Source organism: Zophobas morio, unplaced genomic scaffold (assembly GCF_036711695.1).
Source record: "Zophobas morio isolate AGI-343-1 ecotype UQ-CSIRO unplaced genomic scaffold, CSIRO_AGI_Zmor_V1 ptg000011l, whole genome shotgun sequence".
NCBI lineage: Eukaryota > Metazoa > Arthropoda > Insecta > Coleoptera > Tenebrionidae > Zophobas > Zophobas morio.
In genome coordinates, this window is record NW_026972116.1 from 16,654,186 (window position 1) to 16,677,345 (window position 23,160).

The following is a 23,160-nucleotide window of genomic DNA, read 5'->3' on the forward strand; positions in this document are numbered from 1 at the left end:
CACCAAAGAGGTGGACAGACAAACAGACGGAAATGGGAAATCAATTTTTTGTACTTTAGGTGTCATGAAATGTCAAGAAAACATAAATGTAGCCAATCACTCGATGAACTCGATTAAAGCACTTACTTAGCTTACGCTCAGGAAGCAAAAAGTATACTGCCACAAGAGATATAGCGATTTTACTATTTTGACTCCCAGTACTCTTGTCAAGGAATAATGCAGCTTATTAGTATATATATAGAGGCCGTCTTTTGTATTTGGCTAAACAGAATGGTTATATTTTTAGCGGTATTACTGATATTAGTAAAATACTCTTTATTCATTAACGAAGCGATTGAAAAAATCAAAGTCATAAAACCACTATATCTTTTGTGCTAGTATAATTAAAATTTATGCCAATGGTTATGTGGTTACGTAAACTAAAATACTCCATTGGCATTCATGTAGCCATATTATTAATGAAATGTGTAGCTGCAGCAAAGACTTCCACATTCTATAATAACATGTAATATAATGTAATAAATAAGAATTGGAACCACCCACGGTCGGTGTTTCATGTTTACAAATGCATGTGTGTAGTAGGTAAAAAGTTAATTTTCCCGGCTCAGTCAATCAATGTTGTTGAATAATTTATGAAGCAGTACACTAATTATTTCGTGATTATGTTCGCCTTAGCAGAAGCATATTTTCTCGAAAAAAACACGCAATAAATAATTTCTATTCAAATGCCCCTGCGGCCAATTCCGTGCAGCCTTCGTCTGCGCAGCTTCTAAATTCGCAGATTAAATTAACTAGCGGTACTTTTTTTGCTTTTGTTTTGGTCATTCTTACCTGGAAAGGTTTGAGTGGTTTGTAATCTTCGAAAGCCAGTTCTTTGTCGAGCAGAAATTCCACCGGCTGCAGTTTGAGCACCATATCTACGGGGGATACCAGAGGCGAAAACGTCTGTAACAAAACACTATATCATTATTTCTGCTTCTGCAAAACAGCAAGGACGTTTCCCATTATGCTGTCTCATCATCAGGAGGTGTAATTAATTTCCTTCCACCAGCTGGCGCAGCGAAAAGTGGAATCTCAAACGTCGGCGAAAAACTACGATCAGCAGGTTCCGCCAGACAAAAAACGATGACCTTACAGATGATTATGGCGAAAACGATCAGGGGATGTTCGAGACGCCACAAAATCGCGGGAAAATTTTTAAGACGGCCAAGGTGAGCAGGTGCGGGTTTGCTTTATTTGTTAGTAATGCAATTCGCGGAATGTTTCATTAAAAACGACAGCAATTGCTCTCGAGCACGAGGTGAGAATTTAGCGTCTGGAAGCTGACGATCGAACAACGTGACACCGCAGGACATCATATGACACGAATTGGTTGCTCAAACAATCGACATACTTGCGAACTGGTCCACCGTAAAGCATTTCTGGTCTATTTTTGGTTAGGTTCAGCAAAAACTTTAATTAACCGCTTGTTATGAAATCAGTTTACGAGGAAAAAGCGAACTTTCGCACAGCATAAAAACCAGCACTCGTTATTATGTCAGGTAATTTATGGTTAAAATAACATTGTCTTCGCTTCGGTCTGGTATTTTAATTTGGACGATAGCGCTAATTTATTTTGCAAAAAACAAACAGTGCGTGGTTCTTGCGAAATTTAAACCTTGATGACGAGCTGTTTGACCACATTTTCGCCTAATAGGTGCGGTTATGAAAAAAATTACAGAGATCCTTTTTCAGTTTGGAAAAAAGCCGTGGATCCATTTACATAAAAAGCTTTTTTAAACACCTTTTCTCTCCGTCGTTTAACAAGTTGTTGAAGGTGAATAGCAAGGATCGAGTTGCAGAATATTTATAACCCTGTCAGTTGCGGCGATTACTGGTGTGGTACACCTAGTAATACAAAAGTTCTGATAAAAATAAATCGTCAAGAAATATAGTTTGCAAAAGTTAAAATTTCACATTGCTGCGAAATAAGCGACGTGTGAAACCACTCTATTTTGTGTCCAATTTCCTGAAGTTTTTTCCCAAGATATTGAAAAGATCTCAAAAAGTTGACAACAAAAGTTCGGATATGTCGAAATCTCAAACTATAAGAAAAAATTCGTCTAAAGCATTTCGTCAGTATTTCTCGGGCTGTCCGGGATTTATTAATTCCTAAAATCTGCAGACGCAAGATAAAATAGATATAGGTGCACTGATAAACCTCAAATGTAGACATACTTTAGATAGCATTTATCTAGTAAAATTTTCAGAATGTCATCACATTTTTGGGAGGATAAACAAATAAACTTTGTTTACCGATTTCTCAGATCTATCATAAACCTAACGCCTTCACAAGATTTCAGAGCAGATTAAGATAACTTTTACTTCTCGAGTATAAGCTAAGGAAATATTGTAGTAGGAATAAGGTCTTTTTGGCGTTTTATGACCCCTAGAGTTTGAAAAAATAAGTCTCCTGTTTTCGTCTGTCTGTCATCTGTCTGTGTCGATTTTATTAGACTGATAATCTCTAAAACTACTTGAGTGATTGTTGTGAAATTTTATATGTAGTTCAGGGATATGTCTGTGTGTTGTAGTTCATGAATCCGCCTTCAGTTTTTATCCTAGACATTCAAATTGTCCCACAAAAAATCCAAATTATGTTTAATAACTTTATATGTCAGTACAGGAGCAACTCGAGCACAAATCTTTCCATGGGATCATTTTTTTAAAACTATAACTGGTATAATTTTTATTTCTATAATTTATAGAGGGTTTCACCAAAAGTAAATCAAATCTTATAATTTTCCAAAAAAGCTGGGTTTACTTTGTACTTCAGGGCCCAGGAAAATTCTGTCTAATTCATCTTAGTTTAAGTTTAAGTTTAGTCATATTACTGTGTAAGTTTAAGTTTATATGTACATATTATAATCTCCATTCTATTGTCCTATTATATATACTATTATTATTATTAGGCCGGTTTCTTGTAAAATTTTGACTTTTTTTTCAGAAATCTAGATATTTAGGGCAAAAAGCAAGTACAGAAGCGTAATATTTTATAGAATTTAAACACCATTTACCTAGCAAAATTTTGAGGTAACAGAATCTCGGGAATCCCTGCTGTTTTTTTTGGAACTTGAAAAAATTTTGAAAATCTGGAATATTTTATTTTTGTTTAAGAAGCCGGAAGAATCTCGGGAACCTCTGGTTATTTATACTTTTCATGAAGCCGAGCGAATCTCGAGGTGATTTATTTCTTTAAAGTCCATAGAATATTGGAGGTGTTTTATTTTGCAAAGATTAAAAAATTTCGGGAATCCTTGGTGTTATATATCTATTTTTTTAAGAACTCGGAAGAATCTCTGGCACTCCTGGTGATTTATTTTATAAAGAAGCCGAAAGAATCTAGGAGATCTCTGATATTTTATTTTTAATGAAACCAAAAAATCTTGGTGGTCAAATAATCCCGGAAACCCCTGGTGTTTTAATTTCTTTAAATAACTAGAGAGAATCTTGGGGGCCTCTTGTGTTTTATGTTTAAAAAAAAAACTCGGGCATCCATTGTGAGAACAGCTGGTGTTTCATTTTTTTTAAAGAAGTTTAAAAAATCTTAGGGATCCTTTGTTTTTTTTTATCCAAAAAACTCGAAAACCTCTGGTGATTAATTTTTTTAAAGATGCCGAAAGGAAGTTGGGAAGCTCTGGGGATTTACGTCTTCAAAGAAGTCCAAAGAAGTTTGGAAACACCTGGTGTTTTTTTTTCGAATAACTTTTTTTTAATAAGTCGAAAGAATCCCGGGAACCCCTGGTGTTTTCATTTCTTTAAAGCACTAGAAAGAATCTTGGCGGTCCCTGGTGTTTTTTTATTTTTTTAAAGAAGTCCAAAAAATAGTTTCGAAGATCCCTGATATTTTATTTTTTTTAAGAAGCTGAAAAAATCTTGGCAACCTTTAGTGATCTATTTTGTTAAAGAAGCCGAAAAATTCTTGGGAACCCCTGGTATAAGAACTGGAAAGAATCTTAACGGCCCCTAATGTTTTGTTGCTATAAAGAAGTTCCACAGAAACTCGGGAATCCCTGGTGTTTTATTTTTTTAAATAAGTCCTCAAAATCCTGAGAATTTTTGGCGACTTATTTTTTTAAAGAAGCAGAAAGAATCTTAATTTATTTCTTCAAAGAACTACATAGAATATTGGAGTCTCTTGGTTTTTTTTTCACATACCAAAGAATCTCTAGAAACTCTGGTGATTTATTTCAATAAAGAAGCCGAAAGAATCTGGGAGATCTCTAATATTGTATTTTTTAACGAAACCAAGAAAAATTGGGGGTTCCTCGTGTTTTATACATATTTTTAAAAAAGTCCAAACAATCTCGGGATCCTCTGGTGTTTTAATTTCTTTAAAAAACTAGAAAGAATCTTGGCGGTTCCTGGTGTTTTATTTTTTTTTTAAGAAGTCCAAATAGTCTTGGAGATCCCTGATATTTTGTACTTTTTTAAAGAAGCCCAAAGAATCTCGGGAACCTTTCGTGAACTAATTTGGTAAAGGAGCCCAAAAAATCTTGGGAACCCCTGGTGTAAAAACTGGAAAGAATCTTGACAGCCTCTAGTGTTTTGTTGTTGTAAAGAAGTTCCACAGAGATCCGGGATTCCCCGATGTTTCATTTTTTTTAAGAACTTCAAAGAATCTCGGGGAACCCTTTTATTTTTCTCCCTCTTATCTTTTTTCCCCTTTATTTTTTTAAAGACGTCTAAAAAATCTTTGGAGGTCTCTTGCGTTTTATATTAAAAAAAAACTCGGGTATCTAGATATATGTACATACACTTTTTAAAGCCGAAAGAATTGTGGGAACACCTGGTGTTTTATTTTTTTAAAGAAGTTTAAAAAATCTTAGGGGTCCTTTGAGTTTTTTTATCCAAAGAACTCGGGAACCTCTGGTGCTTAATTTTTTTTAAGAAATCGTAAGGATGTCGGATTTACGTCTTCAAAGAAGTCCAAAGAATTTTGGAAACCCCTGGTGTATTTATTTATTTTTTTTCAAATAACTTTTTTTTAAGAAGTCGAAAGAATCTCGGCAATCCCTGGTGTTTTATTTTTTTAAAGAATTCCAAATAGTCTCGGAGATCCCTAATATTTTATTTTTTTAAAGAAGCCGAAAGAATCTCGGGAACCTTTGGTGATCTATTTTTTCAAAGAAGCCGAAAAAATCTTGGGAACTCCTGGTGTAAAAACTGGAAAGAATTTTGGCGGCCCCTGGTGTCGTTTTATCATTATAAAGACGTTCCACAGAAACCCGGAAATCAGTGGTGTTTTATTTTTTTTTTAATAAAAGAAGTCCTCAAAAATCCCGGGAATCTTTGGTGATTTATTTTTCAAAGAAGTCCATAAAATATTTATTGGGGGCCCCTGGTGTTTTAATTTTTTACATACCAAAGAATCTCAGTAAACCCTCCTGTTATACTTTTTTAAGGTCTTGGAAGAATCTTGGGAACTCTTGGTGATCTATTTTAATAAAGAAACCGAAAGAATCTGAGCGAACCGTGATATTTTATTTTTTTAAAGAAACAGAAAAATTTTGGGGGTCTCTGGTGTTTTATATTTTCAAAGAAGTCCAAAGAATCTTAGGAATCCCTGGCGTTTTATTATTTTAAGAACTTGAAGGAATGCCCGAGATTCCTGATATTTTATACTTTTAAAAATTTCGGATATGCATTTTTTTAAGCTGAAAGAATTTTGGGAACACCTGGTGTTTTATTTTTTCAACGAAGTCTAAAGAATCTCGGGAACCTCTGGTGTTTTTATTTCAATCCAAAGAATCTGGGGGACCCCTGGTGTTTTAATGTCTTCAAAGAACTAAAAAGAATCTTGGCGGTCCTGGTGTGTTATTTTTTTAAAGAAGTCCAAATAGTCTAAGAGATCCCTGGTATTTTATTTTTTTAAAGAAGCCGAAAGAATATTTTATCCTTTGAGACAATCTCGGGGATCCATGACACAATTATTTTTAAAGCCGAAAGAATTTTAGGAATATTTGGTGTTTATATTTTTCAGAGAAGTCCGAAGAATCTTGGGAACCCCTGGTGATTTATTTTTTTTTTTAACCGAAAGAATCTCGGAAACCTCTGGGAATTTACTATTTTAAAGAAGTCCAAAAGATATGGGGAAATTCCGGTGCTTTAGACGGTCTTTTTAAGTTGTCCAAAATTCTACAGCAATAGTTCAACATTTTTTTACGTGTCTCATAAAATCATCAATAGGCAGACGAAAAAGGAAGAGCTACTCTTAAGGGTCACGAAACGTTCAGAAAACATGACTCCATTCGTTACGTGGGCCCTGCTACAATATATACTTCTTTGGGTTACACTTGGGAAGCCTCATGAGGTCATGGTGGACTTCGAGGTGTTGGTTTTGTCTGTGACACGTGCTGCCTGTTTTCAACAAATGCGAAATTCTTTGATAAAATGTTCAAGAATTTTCGTGCTCCTCGAAAACAGATAGTGTATTGTCGCAGCCAATCAAAAATTTCGTCATTTTCAAAATCAAATGGGCCAAACTTAATTCTTTTAGACAATACGTATAAGCTAAGTTAAAAAAGTCCAGGTAACTTATTATTAACTTGTGGCAGCAGGTAAAGAACCTTTCACACTCTCCTGGAGTTTTCATACCAAAGCTCAGGAAGTCAATTATTATTGACACGCAACTTCCCTCGCCTCTGCAGTATAATACAACCAGTACTAGGATGGAATCGGTATAAATAATTACCCACGTTTTAACTAACTGCATACACTTATACATAATGCGGGCTCATCCTGGAGTTACGTCTATTTAATGTTTGTGAACAAAATGACGTCGTCATTTTAGTGACATGTGTTTTGTTGGCGTTTTATCACTTCCATGAAAATATTAAAGCACACATACTCGTAGTTTCGGAAATTATTTGTCTAATAAATTTCATCGGACGGCATAAATTTTCGTATTCTACGACCCATAAAACGTCCTACTTATCGCTTGGGAACGAGAAATATTTGAAAGAAAAAACGAAATTAACTTAGAAATAGAAAGAATGACGACAATGAAATTTAATTTAACGCTCCATCGCTAAAATTGTTCAAAATGTATAATTAACCTAATGAAATGACACAGTTTTTCGTTGTTGTTAATGATCTAATCAAATATTGGACAATGAGCTCAAGCACGTTCAATTCACACCATAACTGTATATTTTTAAAAAACCAATCAGTATTTGTTAATCTGTTATTAGGACTGACGAGGCATGAACAACTAAGGGTAGAAAATGAGCATGGCGACATTTTTAATTGAGTTTTGCGTTTCACATCCTGTAGGATGTCGCTATGACGTAAAACTGCAAGTGCCATAAGAAAATTGCGGTTTTAACTCTTGTTGATAAGAAATGTATAAATATGTTTATTAATATCTTCACTCCTCGTTTGATGTTTGCAAAGTTGGGGTTAGAGTAGTATCATTCAGGAAATGATATATCTTTGGAGAAAATAAACAAAGTCTGACATTAATTTGAACTGTCGATAACCACGTAACAGTGCCGCGAGTTAGGCAACACGAATTTGAATGTTATTGGCTGAAAAATCGTTGACCTTGGAGTTTTGTTTTTGTTGTGAATTATTTATACGAAGAAAATTGTGCAACAATTAAAATTATGGTTTAATTTTTGACAGGAACGGTTTGACAAACCACGTGTGAAATTTCCTGCAAATTATTATCAAAAATCTAAATTTATCTGCTTATCAAGTTTTAAGTTTACGTAAATGTCGGTAGTTCCAGGAAAATTCCGGTTTGCAGGCAAATATAATCAAACAACATCCTGGAACAGTCGGTTTGAATTAAATAAATAAACATGACGGCGTGCGTAAATAGAATTGTAAATGATAAAGAAAAGGAGTTTTTGCAAGACAGCAATAAATAACTCGAGTAAATAAAGCGAAACCTTGAACCTCCTGCCGACTGAGTATGCGAATAATTCAATAGGATTATCCTCCGCGCGTCTAAATATATTACAAGAAAAAAAAGCGTTTGACCTCTATTCACGCCCAAAAATTCACTTTATATAACACGGCAATTAACATTAGCCTGAATGTTACGTCAACGCGGATAAAAAATGGTACAAAGCGGCGGCCGTTCTAAACCATCCTTTGAGCGCTTTTAGCCCGAGTTTTTCACCTTCGTTTCACCTTGTCTTGTTTTCATCATCAGCGACGCACACGCCACCTGGTATCACGCTCATGTTTTATTAAGACCGTTTGGATACGGCGTTTCTTTGAAATTTCGCCATTGTGGTTCCTAGATCTGCAACGAATCTTGAATAGGTCTGCGCTAAAAATAAAACGGATTCACATGAGTCATAGCGCGGTCGGTCACTGGGAATTATCTATAATTGAACACGCTTTACCTTGAATTGTTACAATCTAATCGCCCACTACTTTTCCTGGTCGATATAATCGTAAATCAGATCGAGCGCGGCGATTATGTGGGGAATTTCGATTTTTAATTAATACCCGGAAGCTCGGACTTTCTACGTGCACAGGTGATGTGCGCCGAGAGTATCTCCCAGTTCTGACACGCCGTGAACCCGAGCGAAGTTTGTCGTAAAAATTTCATGAGTTCGTCCGCGATCTGGGTCACACAAACATCTGTTTCTTTAACCATGTAACAAATGGCTGCGGAGCAATTTAAACTTGATTACGCCGACCTACATATAACCTCTGTTATCTCTGGTAGTCATGCATTATGATCAAACGACCCGGGAGCGAGCCGAGAACTTCGATCAGCTGCCATTAACCCGAGCTAATTACAATCGCCATTATCTTGCAGATCTCAACGCGAACAAACAATATTTTCAGCGAAACAATAAAACCTGCAAGATCGACGCTCACGTTTTGCATAAATAATTCATTAGCAGGAACGTTTATTTTATGAATGCAAATAGAAATAAAAGGACTTGTTTGTTCGGCAAATATGACGCACACGGCGTGAAATAATCGCAGGTGTAACCAGTTACGGGCGGATTTTTTTCAGCCTATTTACAGACTTTATTGATCACAAACGTTCCGAAATACCTACAGTCGCATACTTGTCCGGGGACGGATTTTGACTAATGTGCGATCTGAGGTGAAAGCTCCGAGGTGGCTGCGCTGATCTAGGCGCCGGCGTTCACACAAACATTATTTTTACGCTTCTACAATCGAATATGGCATTATTCGTTTGACGACCTTGAACTGGAACGCCAACAGATCTATAGCCGCAAGACCTAGAACACCAATGTAATGGTTCTTTATGTTATAATACGTGACGAAATGTTGGGATAGCACTACGAATAGAAACGCGGGCCAAGAATGAAGGTCGCGGCCTGCGTGCAAGTGCTATCTGATTTTAAGCACGAGTACCTGTTCATACATTTTTTTTCCTGCTTTCCATAAATGCTTCTATTTGTGAAGAAATGAGCACTAATTGATATTACAATTGATTTGCGGAATTTGTTGATTTAGATTTGTATTTTGGTTTTCCAGCCCTGGATCTTTTTTCTTTTGTTATGGTTCGATTTTGCCAAACAACAATACAGACATAAACTGACCTCACGAAATCATTCACTTTGTATCGAAAACATGTTTACGGTGTTTAGAACTTCAGAAAATGAAAAAATGCCCGTTGAGTTGAATGATCGGGGAATTTGTTTACATAATAAAACATGTTGTAAATACGGTGTAAATATTTGTTAAGTTCAGAATTTGTGTTACTATTTTCGCACTTAAAATAGGAATTTTTAGAGACCATTTTGAAAATGATGTTTTGAATGAAGGTGGACGTTATTCATTTAATTTTGAAACTCTCATCATTATGCGCAGTAATACACAGCGAGAGATTTTGTGCAATCAATAGACAACTAATGGTGCCGTTATAATATAAAAATTAATTGTTATTATTATTGAGACTCGCCATAAATTTAGCATTGACACACTATTTAATGCTATTGTTAGTAATTTTGATTAAATAAAGACGTCTCGCAGAGTCCCAAATAATGGATTCTCTAAAACTTTTTGAAGACTGACACACCAGGAAGACATTTTTAAATTATTTCAAAAACAAAATACAAAGAATCCCAAAAATTCTTTCACACATTTAAAAAAAACACACTTAGGGCTTTTAACATTTTTTCAATCACTTTCGAAAATAAGACAGTGAAGTCGTTGAGGTATTTTCTTTCAAAAATCAAACACAAGGGGTCTCAAAATTTCTTTCAATTAAAAAAAAACACTACGCGTTTCTTCGAACTTTTTCAAAAATAAAACAAAAATACATATTTCTAGTTTTTTTTGTATATCGGTGTTTAAATACTTATTTTTTTAGTATGTTCAAAAATATCTAGTAAATTTGGTTATGGAATTGAGAACTTACGCCGAAAAAACTCAAATTTTGGATTTTCGAAAATTAAAATTCCTACCTCTCTATTACTGCTTTAGTTATAAACATTACAATAAGCAAAGAAATAACGATCAGCCTATTAATTTCTAGAAAATACATAATACATCTCTTTTTAATGGTTGTTTTATTATTTTCTGACAGTTTTGAAAAATTGGAAAATATGTTTTTAAAGAATGCCACTTTGTTACCTTACTTTCTAAAAACTTGACAAAATTATCGCGTGTTTAATTGAAAAAGTTGTCAAGTTGGCGTTGATTTTTTTGTAAATATTATGAAGTATGTCTGAGATGACCCTAAAATTTAATCGACGACAGCTGACACCGCAAACTTGTACAACCTAACCTCACTCTTTCGTATAATAAAATTAACTGTTTTTGATAACCCTGTCAAGTGTCATTTATACACAATAGTTTAAATTAATAAATCACATGCGTTTTCTTGACATTTTTTAGTATTTAGCCTTTTTTTATCGCTTTATTGTTACATAATTTTGGTTTGTGGTGTTTCCTTTCCTTTATTATCATAATCATAATTTTTGTAGCCTTTTTGTCACTTTTTTTGAGGATTTTTTGTTTTTTTTTAAAGCCTTTTTGTTTTTTAAGGGTTTTTATCCACTTTTTTGTTGCGTTCTTTTAGTTGCCTTTTTTTAAAGACTTTTTGTCACCTAGCTTTCTTTGCTTTTTGTAATCTTCGATCAATTTTTTTGTCTAGTTTTTGACCCTTTTTTTGTCCCTTTTTTGTTACTTTTTTTTGTCTCATGTTGTTTGTGATTTTCGTATACTTTTTCTCTACTTTTTTGTTGACTTTTGTTGCCTCTTTTATGATATTTTTATCAACCAATTTTTTATGGTGTTTTCTGTTTTTTTTGTTGTTGTAATTTTAGACATTTTTTTATCGATTCTCCTTTTTGCATTGTTTGTTGTGTTTTTTGTCGTTTTTTTGTGCCTTTTTTGTCATTTGTCGTCTCAATGTTATCCACTTTCTTGTTGACTTTCTTGTCATATTCTTTGAGTCGCCTTTTTGATTACTTTTTACTTCCTGAGCGTAAGCTAAGGAAGTATCGTAATCGAGTCCATTGGGCGACTGGTTACTTTCATGTGTTCTCGACGTTTCATGACTCTTAGAGTGCAAAAAAATAGGTTCCATTGTTTCCGTCTGTCTGTCTGTCTATCGTCTGTTCGGAATTTTTATCACCGAATTTTTTTGTGGTGTTTTATTTTCTTTTTCTGTCGCAATTTTTGTCAGATTTTATTTAAATCCTGTTTAGTCGTATTTTTGTAGCCTTTTTTCGGCATTTTTGGACTATTTTTGTTCCTTTCTTTGTCCTTTTGTATCGCCTAGACAACTTTATCGGATGTTCAGTTGAAATTTTTTTGCACGACTAACATGGGCGTCGATTTAGTGGAACCAATCAAGTGAAAAAAATGTTAATATTTGTCCGCACCCAAATTTAGGTTGAGAACAATGAATTATTTTGGCTGATTTTCTCACATTTTAAATTTGGTGCTACGAAATCCACCAATCGAATGTGGTGCCTAATTTAAAAGATGCATTGTTGCCAACTGCAATTTGAGACTAATATTACCAAGTTTTTCATTTGATTGATACTACCAAAATCGGCGGCCAACTTAGCCGAACAAAAGGTCTATTATTATTACCGTGTGACATTTAGGATTTAAACAGAAAGCAAATGTTTGTGTTGGCAGTTTTGAATTATTGGCACAATGTTATCATGTCAGTTCATAGCTGTCAGTTTTGACATAAGAGTATGCAACAAACGTGATGAGAAGATGGTAATTGCTGACTTGGTGCCTAAGCTTTCCATTTGACAAACACGTACGCCATCATAAAATTTTAAATATGTTGTCAACCTGGCAAAAAAAATCACAAACGCCAACTTGATGTCTTTTTCACTCGATCACCCGTTTGAGATTGCTTGTGCCGCTTTTCGGAAAAATGCCGTATACTACAGCTGCAAAACAGATTTGCTCATTGTTGGCATTTTCTGTGAAATAAATAACTTTCAATGACATTGGCAAAAGTTTTAAACCCGCAAGCTACTGCCCATAACTTTGTCGTGTTTCCCACGTTTTATAGCCGCAAATATACTGAAAATACATCGTTAAATGATTACTACTCTGCGGTTTTTCCGGCCTGAAAGTTGGCCATGCACTTCACAAATACGTTTTTGCGTGGTACTCCAAAATTCAAAACAATTTGTTACTGAAACAACTGACATTTAAAATTTTAAAACGACAGGTTTTTTTCGAAATACTTCTACAACTAACAATATTTCGAAGTGTTTAGGTACTAAATCATCGACTCCAAATTCAAGGTCAGCTTTATTTACATTTAACAATAATAATAATAATAATATTTACCAAATTTGGCGAGAAAAATAAATGATTTTTCGCATAGTTTATATTTTTTCGTTGCGACGTTTAAAACTATGATGTCATAAAAATATATTGCACATCGTAGAATTTAAAAAATCAAATAACTAATAAGAAGTCGGGCTTTCCTGTTTCTACTTTGGTCGATCTCAGGCCTAAGCAAGTTTTTTACTGAATTTTCTTTGTTTTTTGCCCATTTGATTTGTGTGGGAACACTATCCCGCGCTACGTGTTTAATAAAACCGTGATAGGAACGACGTATACACGAGACGAGAATGTGGAATAAAAACGACAAATTTCGCTCCTTTGACGCTGCGCCCCGGGGCAATTTGGCCGTCTCACCGCTCGCGTCTCAAGCCGGACCTGTCATAAATCCGCGTCACGTGACACGGTAGCGCACCGCTTCACTCTCCCGAAGATGTTAAATTATTTTTGCAACTCGTATTTATACAGCGATCCAAACACATGTCCTACATATTTTTAACGAAGCCGACGTGTTTCATAAATAAACCTGCATGAATGAGTGGAACACGCCGGTTTTTTCCGTGCTTGAGCCGATGATGGATTGTTTGTATTCTCAGTTGGCAGTACAACTTTTATTAATTAATATCCCCAAATGTGTACAATTAAAGGGTTAATTAAATAAGTTTCGCGTCGCGCCGTGTGCGTCGATTAAACTCATGGTTTTGATTAAAACTTTTAATTGGTGGGATGAGAGTACTCACAAGAGCAGGCCATAGGACTGCCGTTGTGTTTGATGGAGCGAAAGGATCTCTACGCTCGACCCAGACCAGCCCCTGCTCCACCAGGAACAGGTGGAACAGTTTGTCCTTGTAGATGCAAATCCATTCCCTTCGATGCCACTCGACGTCGTCATATTCCACAAGAATCTGCAATAAAAAAATCATATTAATAATAGACGACCTTGACATGACGGTAAATACTACATACATCGTTAATAAATGATTATTTGCAAATTATGTAAACTTGGTTTTGGTAACATTTTTGACGTAATGTCAACGAAACATTCAAAAAGCAACCAACAATACAATTTTTTGACACATGTTTTGCTTTTTTAGAAAATGGTAGGAAATGTCAGAGATGGTTTTGAAATTGTATTTCTGGTCTAAGTTTCCCCACTGGGAAATTATGCAATTTAATCGAGATTAGTATGGAAAAATCTCCACCTTAAAATGTCAAGTCGTGTTTACACCGCAACAGTAGCCACATCATGCACGCACACGCTTTAATAGCTTTATTTTTGTTGTGGTCGTGTACTTCAAGTGTAATCAACTCATTAAAATGTCTTTAGAATAAAAGCCGCTCTTTGATTGCGGTTTTTGTGAAGGCGATTCAGCTGGGAATTCGATGAAAAAGTCTGTTGGGAAAACGTTTTGAAAGGATATTCCGTGTGAATAATAAAATTTACAATCATTTAATACCCTTGCTAGCACCTGTGTACAACTACGAAATAGTAATTTAGAGTGGTCAATTATTCACACTTTAATCGATATTGTAATATCAAACTCCAGGAAAAAATACTATTCTTGAGATCGGGGCTGTCAACTGGTATTTCCAGATTAAAATACCACATGTCTATACTTTTCCTCAACTGAAAATTGGTCATTATGGTTGACTATAAATGCTCAAAGTGCACGACTGGTATCGACGTTATAACAATAATAATATTCCAAACAAGCTTTATCACAACGACTATAATCAACTGGATATACACCCAACTATCAATCATCATTTAGATAATTGGGTAGAACTCACACCGATAAAAAAATAATCACTTCCATATTAAGGTAGGTAAAGGCGGTTTTCTTCAAATTTACACACATTCGTTTTTCTACTATCACGACAGTTTGTTGGACGTGGATTCACCTTGATGAAAGGTCAAACTGTACAAATTTAATTAATAATGACTCTTCATACATATAAAATTGAATTCGCTGCTCGATTCTTAAGCACTATTTAAAGCACGGTCCCTTTCTAAAATAGTTAGATTTCTCGATTTGACCAATATCTTCTTAGTTCAGTAGGCCCTTGATGATCCCAGGGTTAGTTATTGTCGTGGATTATCTATATTTTAAGTTCTTGGGTCATGAACAACTTGAAGGTATTAGATGTTGTTCGTTCATGTTCTTTTGTCTTCAAAGCTTTTTTCTTACTAATAGATTGATTTCTTTAGTTGATTGGTCATTTTCTTCTTTTCGTGAGCAATCTTCATGTTTAAGTTGATTTGAAATCTAAATGTTCTTGCTCCTTGGTCTTCGACTTAGTGTTTCGTTGATTCGTTCAATGATTCGTTTTGTTATTCTATCTACAGCCTTAGTTTGTGCAATAGTCTCAACAAGCACAAGTTTTCTGAAAAACTTGTCGCTAGTTCTAGTTCCACACATCAAGTCTGCCTATTTTCACTTGCAACTAAATGCTTCAGTCGATGGTTTTTCCTACAACCTGTATGCATTTGACAGTAATTCAAATCTGATACTATATTGCTTTTTTAGGTAGAATGTTTTAGAAATCCATCGAGAATCTTTCTTGGATCTCTATCTTTCCCTAAATAAATTTGCCCACTCAAATTACTTTCTTATGGTACTCGAACATCACACCAAAAACCAAATAATGATATCTCTGTCCGATCTCAAATTGAATGTATCTAGAATGTCACTACGAACGTCCCAAAATTTCAAGAAATGTTTCCATTTTTCCTTGATAAGCTCTACTCTTAGTAAAATTTTTTCCCACAGGATATTGAAGGATTGTTTAGAAACTTTTCACAATTCGACATTTTATCTCTTTCTATGTAGCAATAAAACTGTAATTGTTCTATCATTTCTAGATTCCAAAAACATATAAGTAATACAGAACTTCCTCACTACATTTTTAAATTCACGAGTGTAAACTAAATAGGCCCCCATTTCCGTCCGTCAATCTGTCTGTCTGTCTGTGTAGATCAATTTTCAAATGTTTTTTTGACTTTTCATATTCCTAAGAGCACGAAAAAATAGGTCTCCGTTTCCATCTATCTGTCTGTCGTCTTGTTGTTAAATTTGATATTATGTTGTCATGTAGGTGGTAAACGCTAACCAAAATTTGTCTAATCATCCCTACCAACAATGCGACAATATCCCTTCAAAATCATAGTAAGCAGGATTTAAATTTTATACAATATCATACTCCTGTATTGTTGTTTATGAATCCGCCTTGAGATTTTCCCCGACGCATCCAAATTTTCGCAAAAAAATTGAATTTGTACAGCAACCTTTTTTTGAATGTGGCATGTTTTTTTCGTTCTTACACTGTTATTGCTATTATCCATATTTTTACTTCCTGAGCGTATGTTAAGGAAGTATAGTAATCGAGTCCATTGGATAACTGCCCACTTTCATGTTTTCTCGACGTTTCATGACCTCTCGAGTACGAAAAAAGTGGTCTCTCGTTTCCGTCTGTCTGTCTTTTTTATAATAGTAAATTTGTTTTGAATTTTATAAACTAAGATACCCTTGCACTTGTACTGTATGAATCTGTGTGGAATTTTCACCCTAGACATCCATATTTTTGGAAAAAAAATCAAAATTATACAACAATATGTTGCAATTTAACTTTGAAACTGCAAAACTAATTACTCTGAAATCTTGCAAACGTTTTAAGGTCATCCGAATAATGGTAAATCGTTAATCAAAATTTATTCGTTTTTTCCCTCCTAAAAAACTGATGACGTCATCTCAAAATTTTGCCGAATAAATCCTCTCGGAAATATGCAAAATATTATGACTTGTGGTTTATCAATGCATTTTTTTTATAGTTTTTAGAATTACTTATACAGGGTGCTTCAAAAGGGTTATAAAAAAAAATAAAATGGGCACAATCAAATCTTATAATTTTTCGAAAAATCTGGATTTGTACGATTTTCAGGGGCAAGGAAAATTCTGTCGAAATAACCTTCAACCATTTTTTTTTGTAAAGTGTCTTCGAAGCTTCTTCGTGTAGATTCAACATATGATCCAAGTATTTCTGGTTTGTTTTCACCCACAGATTGATATCTTTGGTTCATGGGTGATTTTTTTCCGTTAGCAAATCTCCTTTAAACGATTTGATAAGTAATTTTTTTTGTTCTATTATATGATTGTTTCTTCATACCACTTATATATAGGTTCTCGTTCAATGATTCATTTTGTTTTTAAGCCTTCTATAGTAATAGTTTGTGTTAGAGTCTGAACATATATAATAAGTTGCCTTCGGAATTTTTAAAGAATTCTTTAGGTAACCTCAGCTAATAGTGCCACTTTGCGTGTTTCCATTAGCAAACAGAAACTTCAATAATTCAGTTAATAGTGGAACTGTTTTACACTGTCATGTTAATAAAGTTCTTCTTGTATTAGAAAATATTCCTAGTTCTTCGTCAACTCACTTATCCCATTAAGGTCAAACTGCTCTAGATTCCTTTGAAAAATTTTTGTTGATGAACCTAACCTGTACTAGTTGGTGAAATTTCCAAAATTAAATTTTGCAAATGTTTTCAACCTTTTCTTTTATGCTGTTCCAGTATTACCTACACCAAAAACTAAATATTTCTATATCTGTTTGTTCTCACATCGAGTTCATCTAGAAAGCCACTTCGAATGCCCAAGGATTTCAAGAAAGCTTCTCGTTTTTGATATTTTCTTGATAAGGGATTTTTCCCTTTAAGTCCACAAACGATCGTGGCAGCTTAGTTACCTATCGGCTTCTAATGACGCGTACAGCAGCTACATTTTTGGTCCTTTGAGCCGGATACCGATAGCTACTCTATAACCAATACACTACCGGAACGTTCGTTTTCAACAGAATATTCAGGAACTTTTCGAAACTGTTTTCTTGTCATTATGATATCTCTAATTATATACAATAAAAGGACTAAAACTGTTTCTGGCTTAAAAATGGTAAAGTTTTAAACGGGTCCAGAACCGTGAAGATTGTATGTAGAATTATTTATCAGGCACTGAATTATTTAGTTGGGCTTCGTTAATTTAAAATATGATAATTAACTGTCAAAACTTTACAGTTCTAATTTGTTATTCTAACGAAAATTTTTAGCATTAATTGGGGTATGGTGTTGGAAATAAACACATAAAAATGTATAAACGTCGCTTTAACAAAGTATACGATGAATTATAATGTTCAACATAGTTGAAAATAAATTAACATACATAACAGTAGAAATAAAGAGTATTCAACGTTAACGCTTTAATAAAATATATGACCCAAATCAGATACGATTTGTAGAAATTTAGTTTGTAAATTTTTCATATTTTCCACTTTGTACTGAAAAAATTCAAAGACAGTTGACATTTTCAGAATAACGTGTTGCTTTGCCATTGATCCTGTCAAAGAAAAATCGAAGCTATAGGAAATTCGCTTTTGCTGTTTGGATTTTTTTGTCAAAGAATTAACATCGAGAAGGAAATTCGCTTTTGCTGTTTAAATTGGTCCTGGATTTTTTTTTCAAAGAATTAAATATCGAGAACAAGCGACGACTCGCTGAATTATCCTTGCGTGATTAGTAAACAAAAACAATCCTGTACAAAGCAAAATAAACGAGATAAGTTGAAACCGATCTCGACGTCCCTCCCGGCAGTGGCTACGAATCGAAACAAAAAAAATTTTGATTGATAAAAGGACGAACGTGCTTCACATAAAAGAGGAATCATCGTGTGGGAATGCCCACGCAACCAACAAAGAGCCAAGAAAAACAAACATTGCCAACACCGCAGACTCGTTTACGTTTCCTTGGCAGCTCAAACTCCATTATTTGCTTTTATTATTATCGGAGAATTTCCTTCGTCCTCGAGCTGAGAAAACTGTTTTTCTACCCTTAAATCGATGTTTGGATGATCCTGTGACAGCCGTAAAAATTACGAACCAGCATGATGGACGACCTTTTTTTAACGTCATTTACTTGAATGGAAACGTCGGTAATCTGCGTGCTAGCAACGGCATCGATTCAAAACGTAAACAAAGAACCAACTAATCGATATTAATCAAGAATTACTCGCCGTTTAAAATTAGAAAAGCTGTATTTATTTGTGAATTATTTATGCCGGCTGTACACCTGGAGGGCTCACAACCTTGTCAATATTACATTCATTTTTTTCTGAGATAAAGAGAACGTTACGTAACGCATGAATTATTCAAGAGAGTGAGTTTCACTCATCACTTTTCCACTTATTGAATGGACTCCCTCTTTATTCCAAATATGAGTAAAATGTCAATGTTGTGAAAGTAATCGTGCTCTCTCTCTCTCGTCTTGTTTACTCAAGGTGCTTCGAAACTATCACGAACATCGTTTGATTTATTGCTTATAAATTAATTGATCGTGAAAAAATGCACTGCAAATTCTAGCGGCTATAAATTTCGTTCCGCGTTTCGGTCTGTTGCGCCGAAATTACCTAATAATCATTACAGGCTACATGAATAGCGAAATTCAATACAGTGATATTAAAACATTCCGAATTTCACCTCTGCACCGACCTTGAACTCGAATTTACACTTTTAGGTCAAGCTTTTCGTGTTTTGATTTTTTTAAGATTGAGATTACACTGGAACGGACATACATACCATGTTAATTGTTAGGGGAAGGTTGGGTAAGGGCTTACACAGCATGGAGCTAAGCTAATGCTGCTAAACTGAACCTTACACGTTTTGACATTAAGCATATTTTTTTAGTTCAAGTGAGGTCAGGTCGACTTCCCGTTTCCGTTGTTATTTTGCTGGAAATTTGCAACTGAAGATTATCGAATTATTGTATAAGTTTCAGATTTATCTATTCGCTCCTACCCAAAAAATTATTGATGACGTCATACCAGAATCTCGCCTGAAATTAATATGTACAGGGTGAGTCGGCTAAAAGGGGCACCTCGAATAACTTTTTTAATTATCAGCCAAAAGTAATGATATTAAATTAGCAAATAGAGAATAATAGTGTGCGTACATACGTAAATTCATTGCTTTAAACACATTCTTTTAAATTAGTTTTTGAGTATGTTCTAATTTTTTTTTTAAGATATGTAACGTAAAAAAAATGAAGCTAGTTGTACTAGCAAACGACTGTTTTTTTTTAAGAACAGTTGTAATAATTTACGAATATTAAATAGTGAACCTAATAAATCTATTTTTATACTTTTTTGAAGAAAAAAATGTGGTAGAAGCTTAGAACTTCCCTCGCCCTTGAAGCATAATCCCACAAGTCCCGCTTCTTTAAAAAATTATAATATTTGATTTTGCGATTTTCATTTTGTGTTGAAATAAAAACCAGTGGCATAAATATGACCCCCACAGCCCCTGTGCCGTACGGACGATGTAAAATCTATTTAAAGCAGATAACTAACGGGATAAAATGTCCTCTCAGTACCAAAAACAAGCTTACTTCAAGTGTTTATGTATTACATCGAAAGAATGTCACGTAGAAATTAGTTTGATTTGAATGATATTCCAAATATACCGGGTGTCTCAAAATGGCGCATTAACTCTTCAGTACGTTATGTACGGGGCTTTCGGGAGTCTCAAAAAAATAATAAAAAAATTCACCAACCAGTAGTTATTAATCGTGCATTATTATTAATAAACAAGCTGTTATTTTGCATTAAAAAACAAAGCAAAACATTTAAGAAGACATTTATAAATTATAAACAAAAACAAAACCATCAAAAGAAAAATCCATTAAAGCATAACCAACTAAACACTAGAGAAGATGTTCAAAATTCCTGCCTTGTGCATATAAGTAAGCTCGCAGTGTTTCCAAATTTTGATCATTTTTTTTGTAAAAGTTAGTCATGAGTACTTGCTAAGATAAAATTGATTTTGGCAAATGACATACCCTCTAAGAAAAGAGAGGGTGGGTAGGCGGGGCTAGTTCCTGCTAAGATAAGACTGATTTTGGCAAATGAGATCCCGCTAAGAAAACAGAGGGCGGGTGGGCGGTTCTAGTACACCTGCTAAAATAAGACCGATTTTTGGCAAATAACATACCTTCCAAAGAAAGAGTGTTGGTGGGCGGGGCTCGTACTTTCTAAAATGAGACCGATTTTGGTAAATGAGATACCCTCTAAGAAAAGAGAGGGCGGATGGGCGGGGCTTTGGCGTATCAAAAATTGTTTTATTTCCGGATAAATTTAAAGGAATCTGGTGTTTTGTTGCTGGATGAACCTGAAAAAATCTTTTGAGCTTTTAGTGTTCTATTTTTTATGAATTTGAAAAAGTTATAAGTGCCGCAGTGTTTTTTTTTAAATTGGGGAGACTCTTGGGTACTCATGGTGTATTATTTTGGGGGCCCATAGAGATTTTTTTCTGTAAATTATTTAAAACAATTTTAGGGGACTTTAGTGTTCTATTTTTGGAAAATTCAATTTTTTTAGCGGGTATGTCATTTTAGAAAATCGATCTTATTTAAGCAGATACTAGCCCCGCCCACCCGCTTTCTATTTTCTTACTACAGGGATCTCATTTGCCAAAATCAGTCTTTTCCTAGCAGGTATTAGCCCCGCCCACCCACCCTCTCTTTTCTTAAAGGGTATTTGATGTACCAAAATCAGCCTTATCTTAGCATGTACTATTTTCATTTCAAATATGCAGTACAAAATAATTCTCTGCCTGTGTTTACACTACCTACCTCTGCAGAATCAATATTTACGATTCTCTAACGAATTATAATATTTTTAATTCCTTATTAATTGTCAATTCTATAATTTCAAGACGATGAGTGATAATAATTACTATCACACAATAATAATACATGTACAGGGTGAGTCACTAAGTGAGTCATTAATTGTTAGAAATAGGAAAATGTCAAATACTAAAGTCGTACGGTTCTTTGATGATTATACTATATAAAATTATTTTTAACTGCCTGTTTTTAAGGCGTTACCACAAATTTGGTTTTTTATTTGAAACACCCTATATATTTGTATGTACATATTTTGATGTTTTAAAACCACAATATCGAGGCGATGTTGCCACGTCATTCCAATGTTCTTGAAATTTTGTATTACAGTTTTCAAATATCGATATTTCAGTTTTCAAATACTTGATTATTTTTTGTTCTCTTTCTTCTTTTGGTATTTTCAATATTTAAAATTGATAGTTACTGCAATTTTTTACGTTTTTAAGAGACACAGTGTGTTTCATTTGAAAAAAATGACAATTTTAAAATTTTAGATTTTTTATAAACACTCTGTATAATAAAATTTGATTAAATTGATACAATAAACCTCGTACCTTTATTTATCCTTCCACAAAGTATTGTTAGACATATTTTAGAAATAACCCCATTGCGATATTTTTGTGAACCCTTCCATTGTCAAAAAATTTGAAGAAAATTGGAATAACGTGGCAACAACGCATCGGTATTTCAGAAATAAACTGTGATTGTAAAGCCTAAAATCAGGCTAATGAATGAGAACATGTAAAAATATAGAGATGTATTAAAAAAAATACATATATGTTGCGCGCTATACCTTAAAAACTAAACACTGTATATAGTTCAAAATAACTTTCTAATAATAATTCATGAAATATCGAACCGCACTCTTAGTGATTCACCCTATACATATAAACGCATGATTTGTTAATGATTTTAATGTATCTAATTACTGTATTTTGATATATGTACTGGTGTATTGTATTTTGGCGTATTCTGTACAACTTTCAAACGAATAATATAAATATTATAATATTTATAATATATAATATACAATATAAACAGTATGTTATTATTATTACATCACAGGCTTCTTTAAAATTTTTAGCAAAACACCAAGTCAAATTTATTTTGTGATTACAAAATATTAACAAAATAAATTCCTTCATCCATTATTTTTTTGGGACATTCTTTACAAACAATCTGAATACATTATTCAACCACAAATAAAGAAGAATCACTATAAATTTTAAACATGATTTATTTCATGAAATTTTGAGATGGCGTCATCAAGTTTTTGGTAACGATGACTAGGTTAATTCTGATTAGTGATCTATCATTTTCGTGATAACGTTAAAACGAGTGTAAATGTTCAGAGTCACCGATTTCGTGGTTCCTAAGTTAAATTGTAAAACTATGCTATACAATTTTGATTTTTTTTATTCAAAAAACGGCATAAGTTTAAAAATTAATGAGCCAAGTGTTAATTGTATAATTTATTTAAGAAAATACGCAAAAATATACAGGGTGCAATAGAAATATGAAATTGATTAAATATCTGGAAAACATTTCGTTACCAGTAACTGAAATTTTGCGTAATTTAAGGTCCATAACCTGTTATTGTTGTTAACAATTTGATTGGTAAATTCACCAGAAAC

The 23,160-nt window shown here is 33.9% G+C and overlaps 1 protein-coding gene across 1 annotated transcript in view; it reads right to left on the reverse strand.

The window, feature by feature from the left end:
- LOC135127052 (lysine-specific demethylase 3A) overlaps nt 1-23,160 on the reverse strand; it is a 290,069-nt gene that overhangs the window by 167,984 nt on the left and 98,925 nt on the right. The window contains exons 2-3 of the mRNA XM_064053353.1: nt 13,545-13,709; nt 832-945 (exon numbers count right to left, since the gene is read on the reverse strand). Coding sequence (XP_063909423.1) covers nt 832-945; nt 13,545-13,709 — 279 coding nt within the window. The remainder of the gene's footprint in view (nt 1-831; nt 946-13,544; nt 13,710-23,160) is intronic.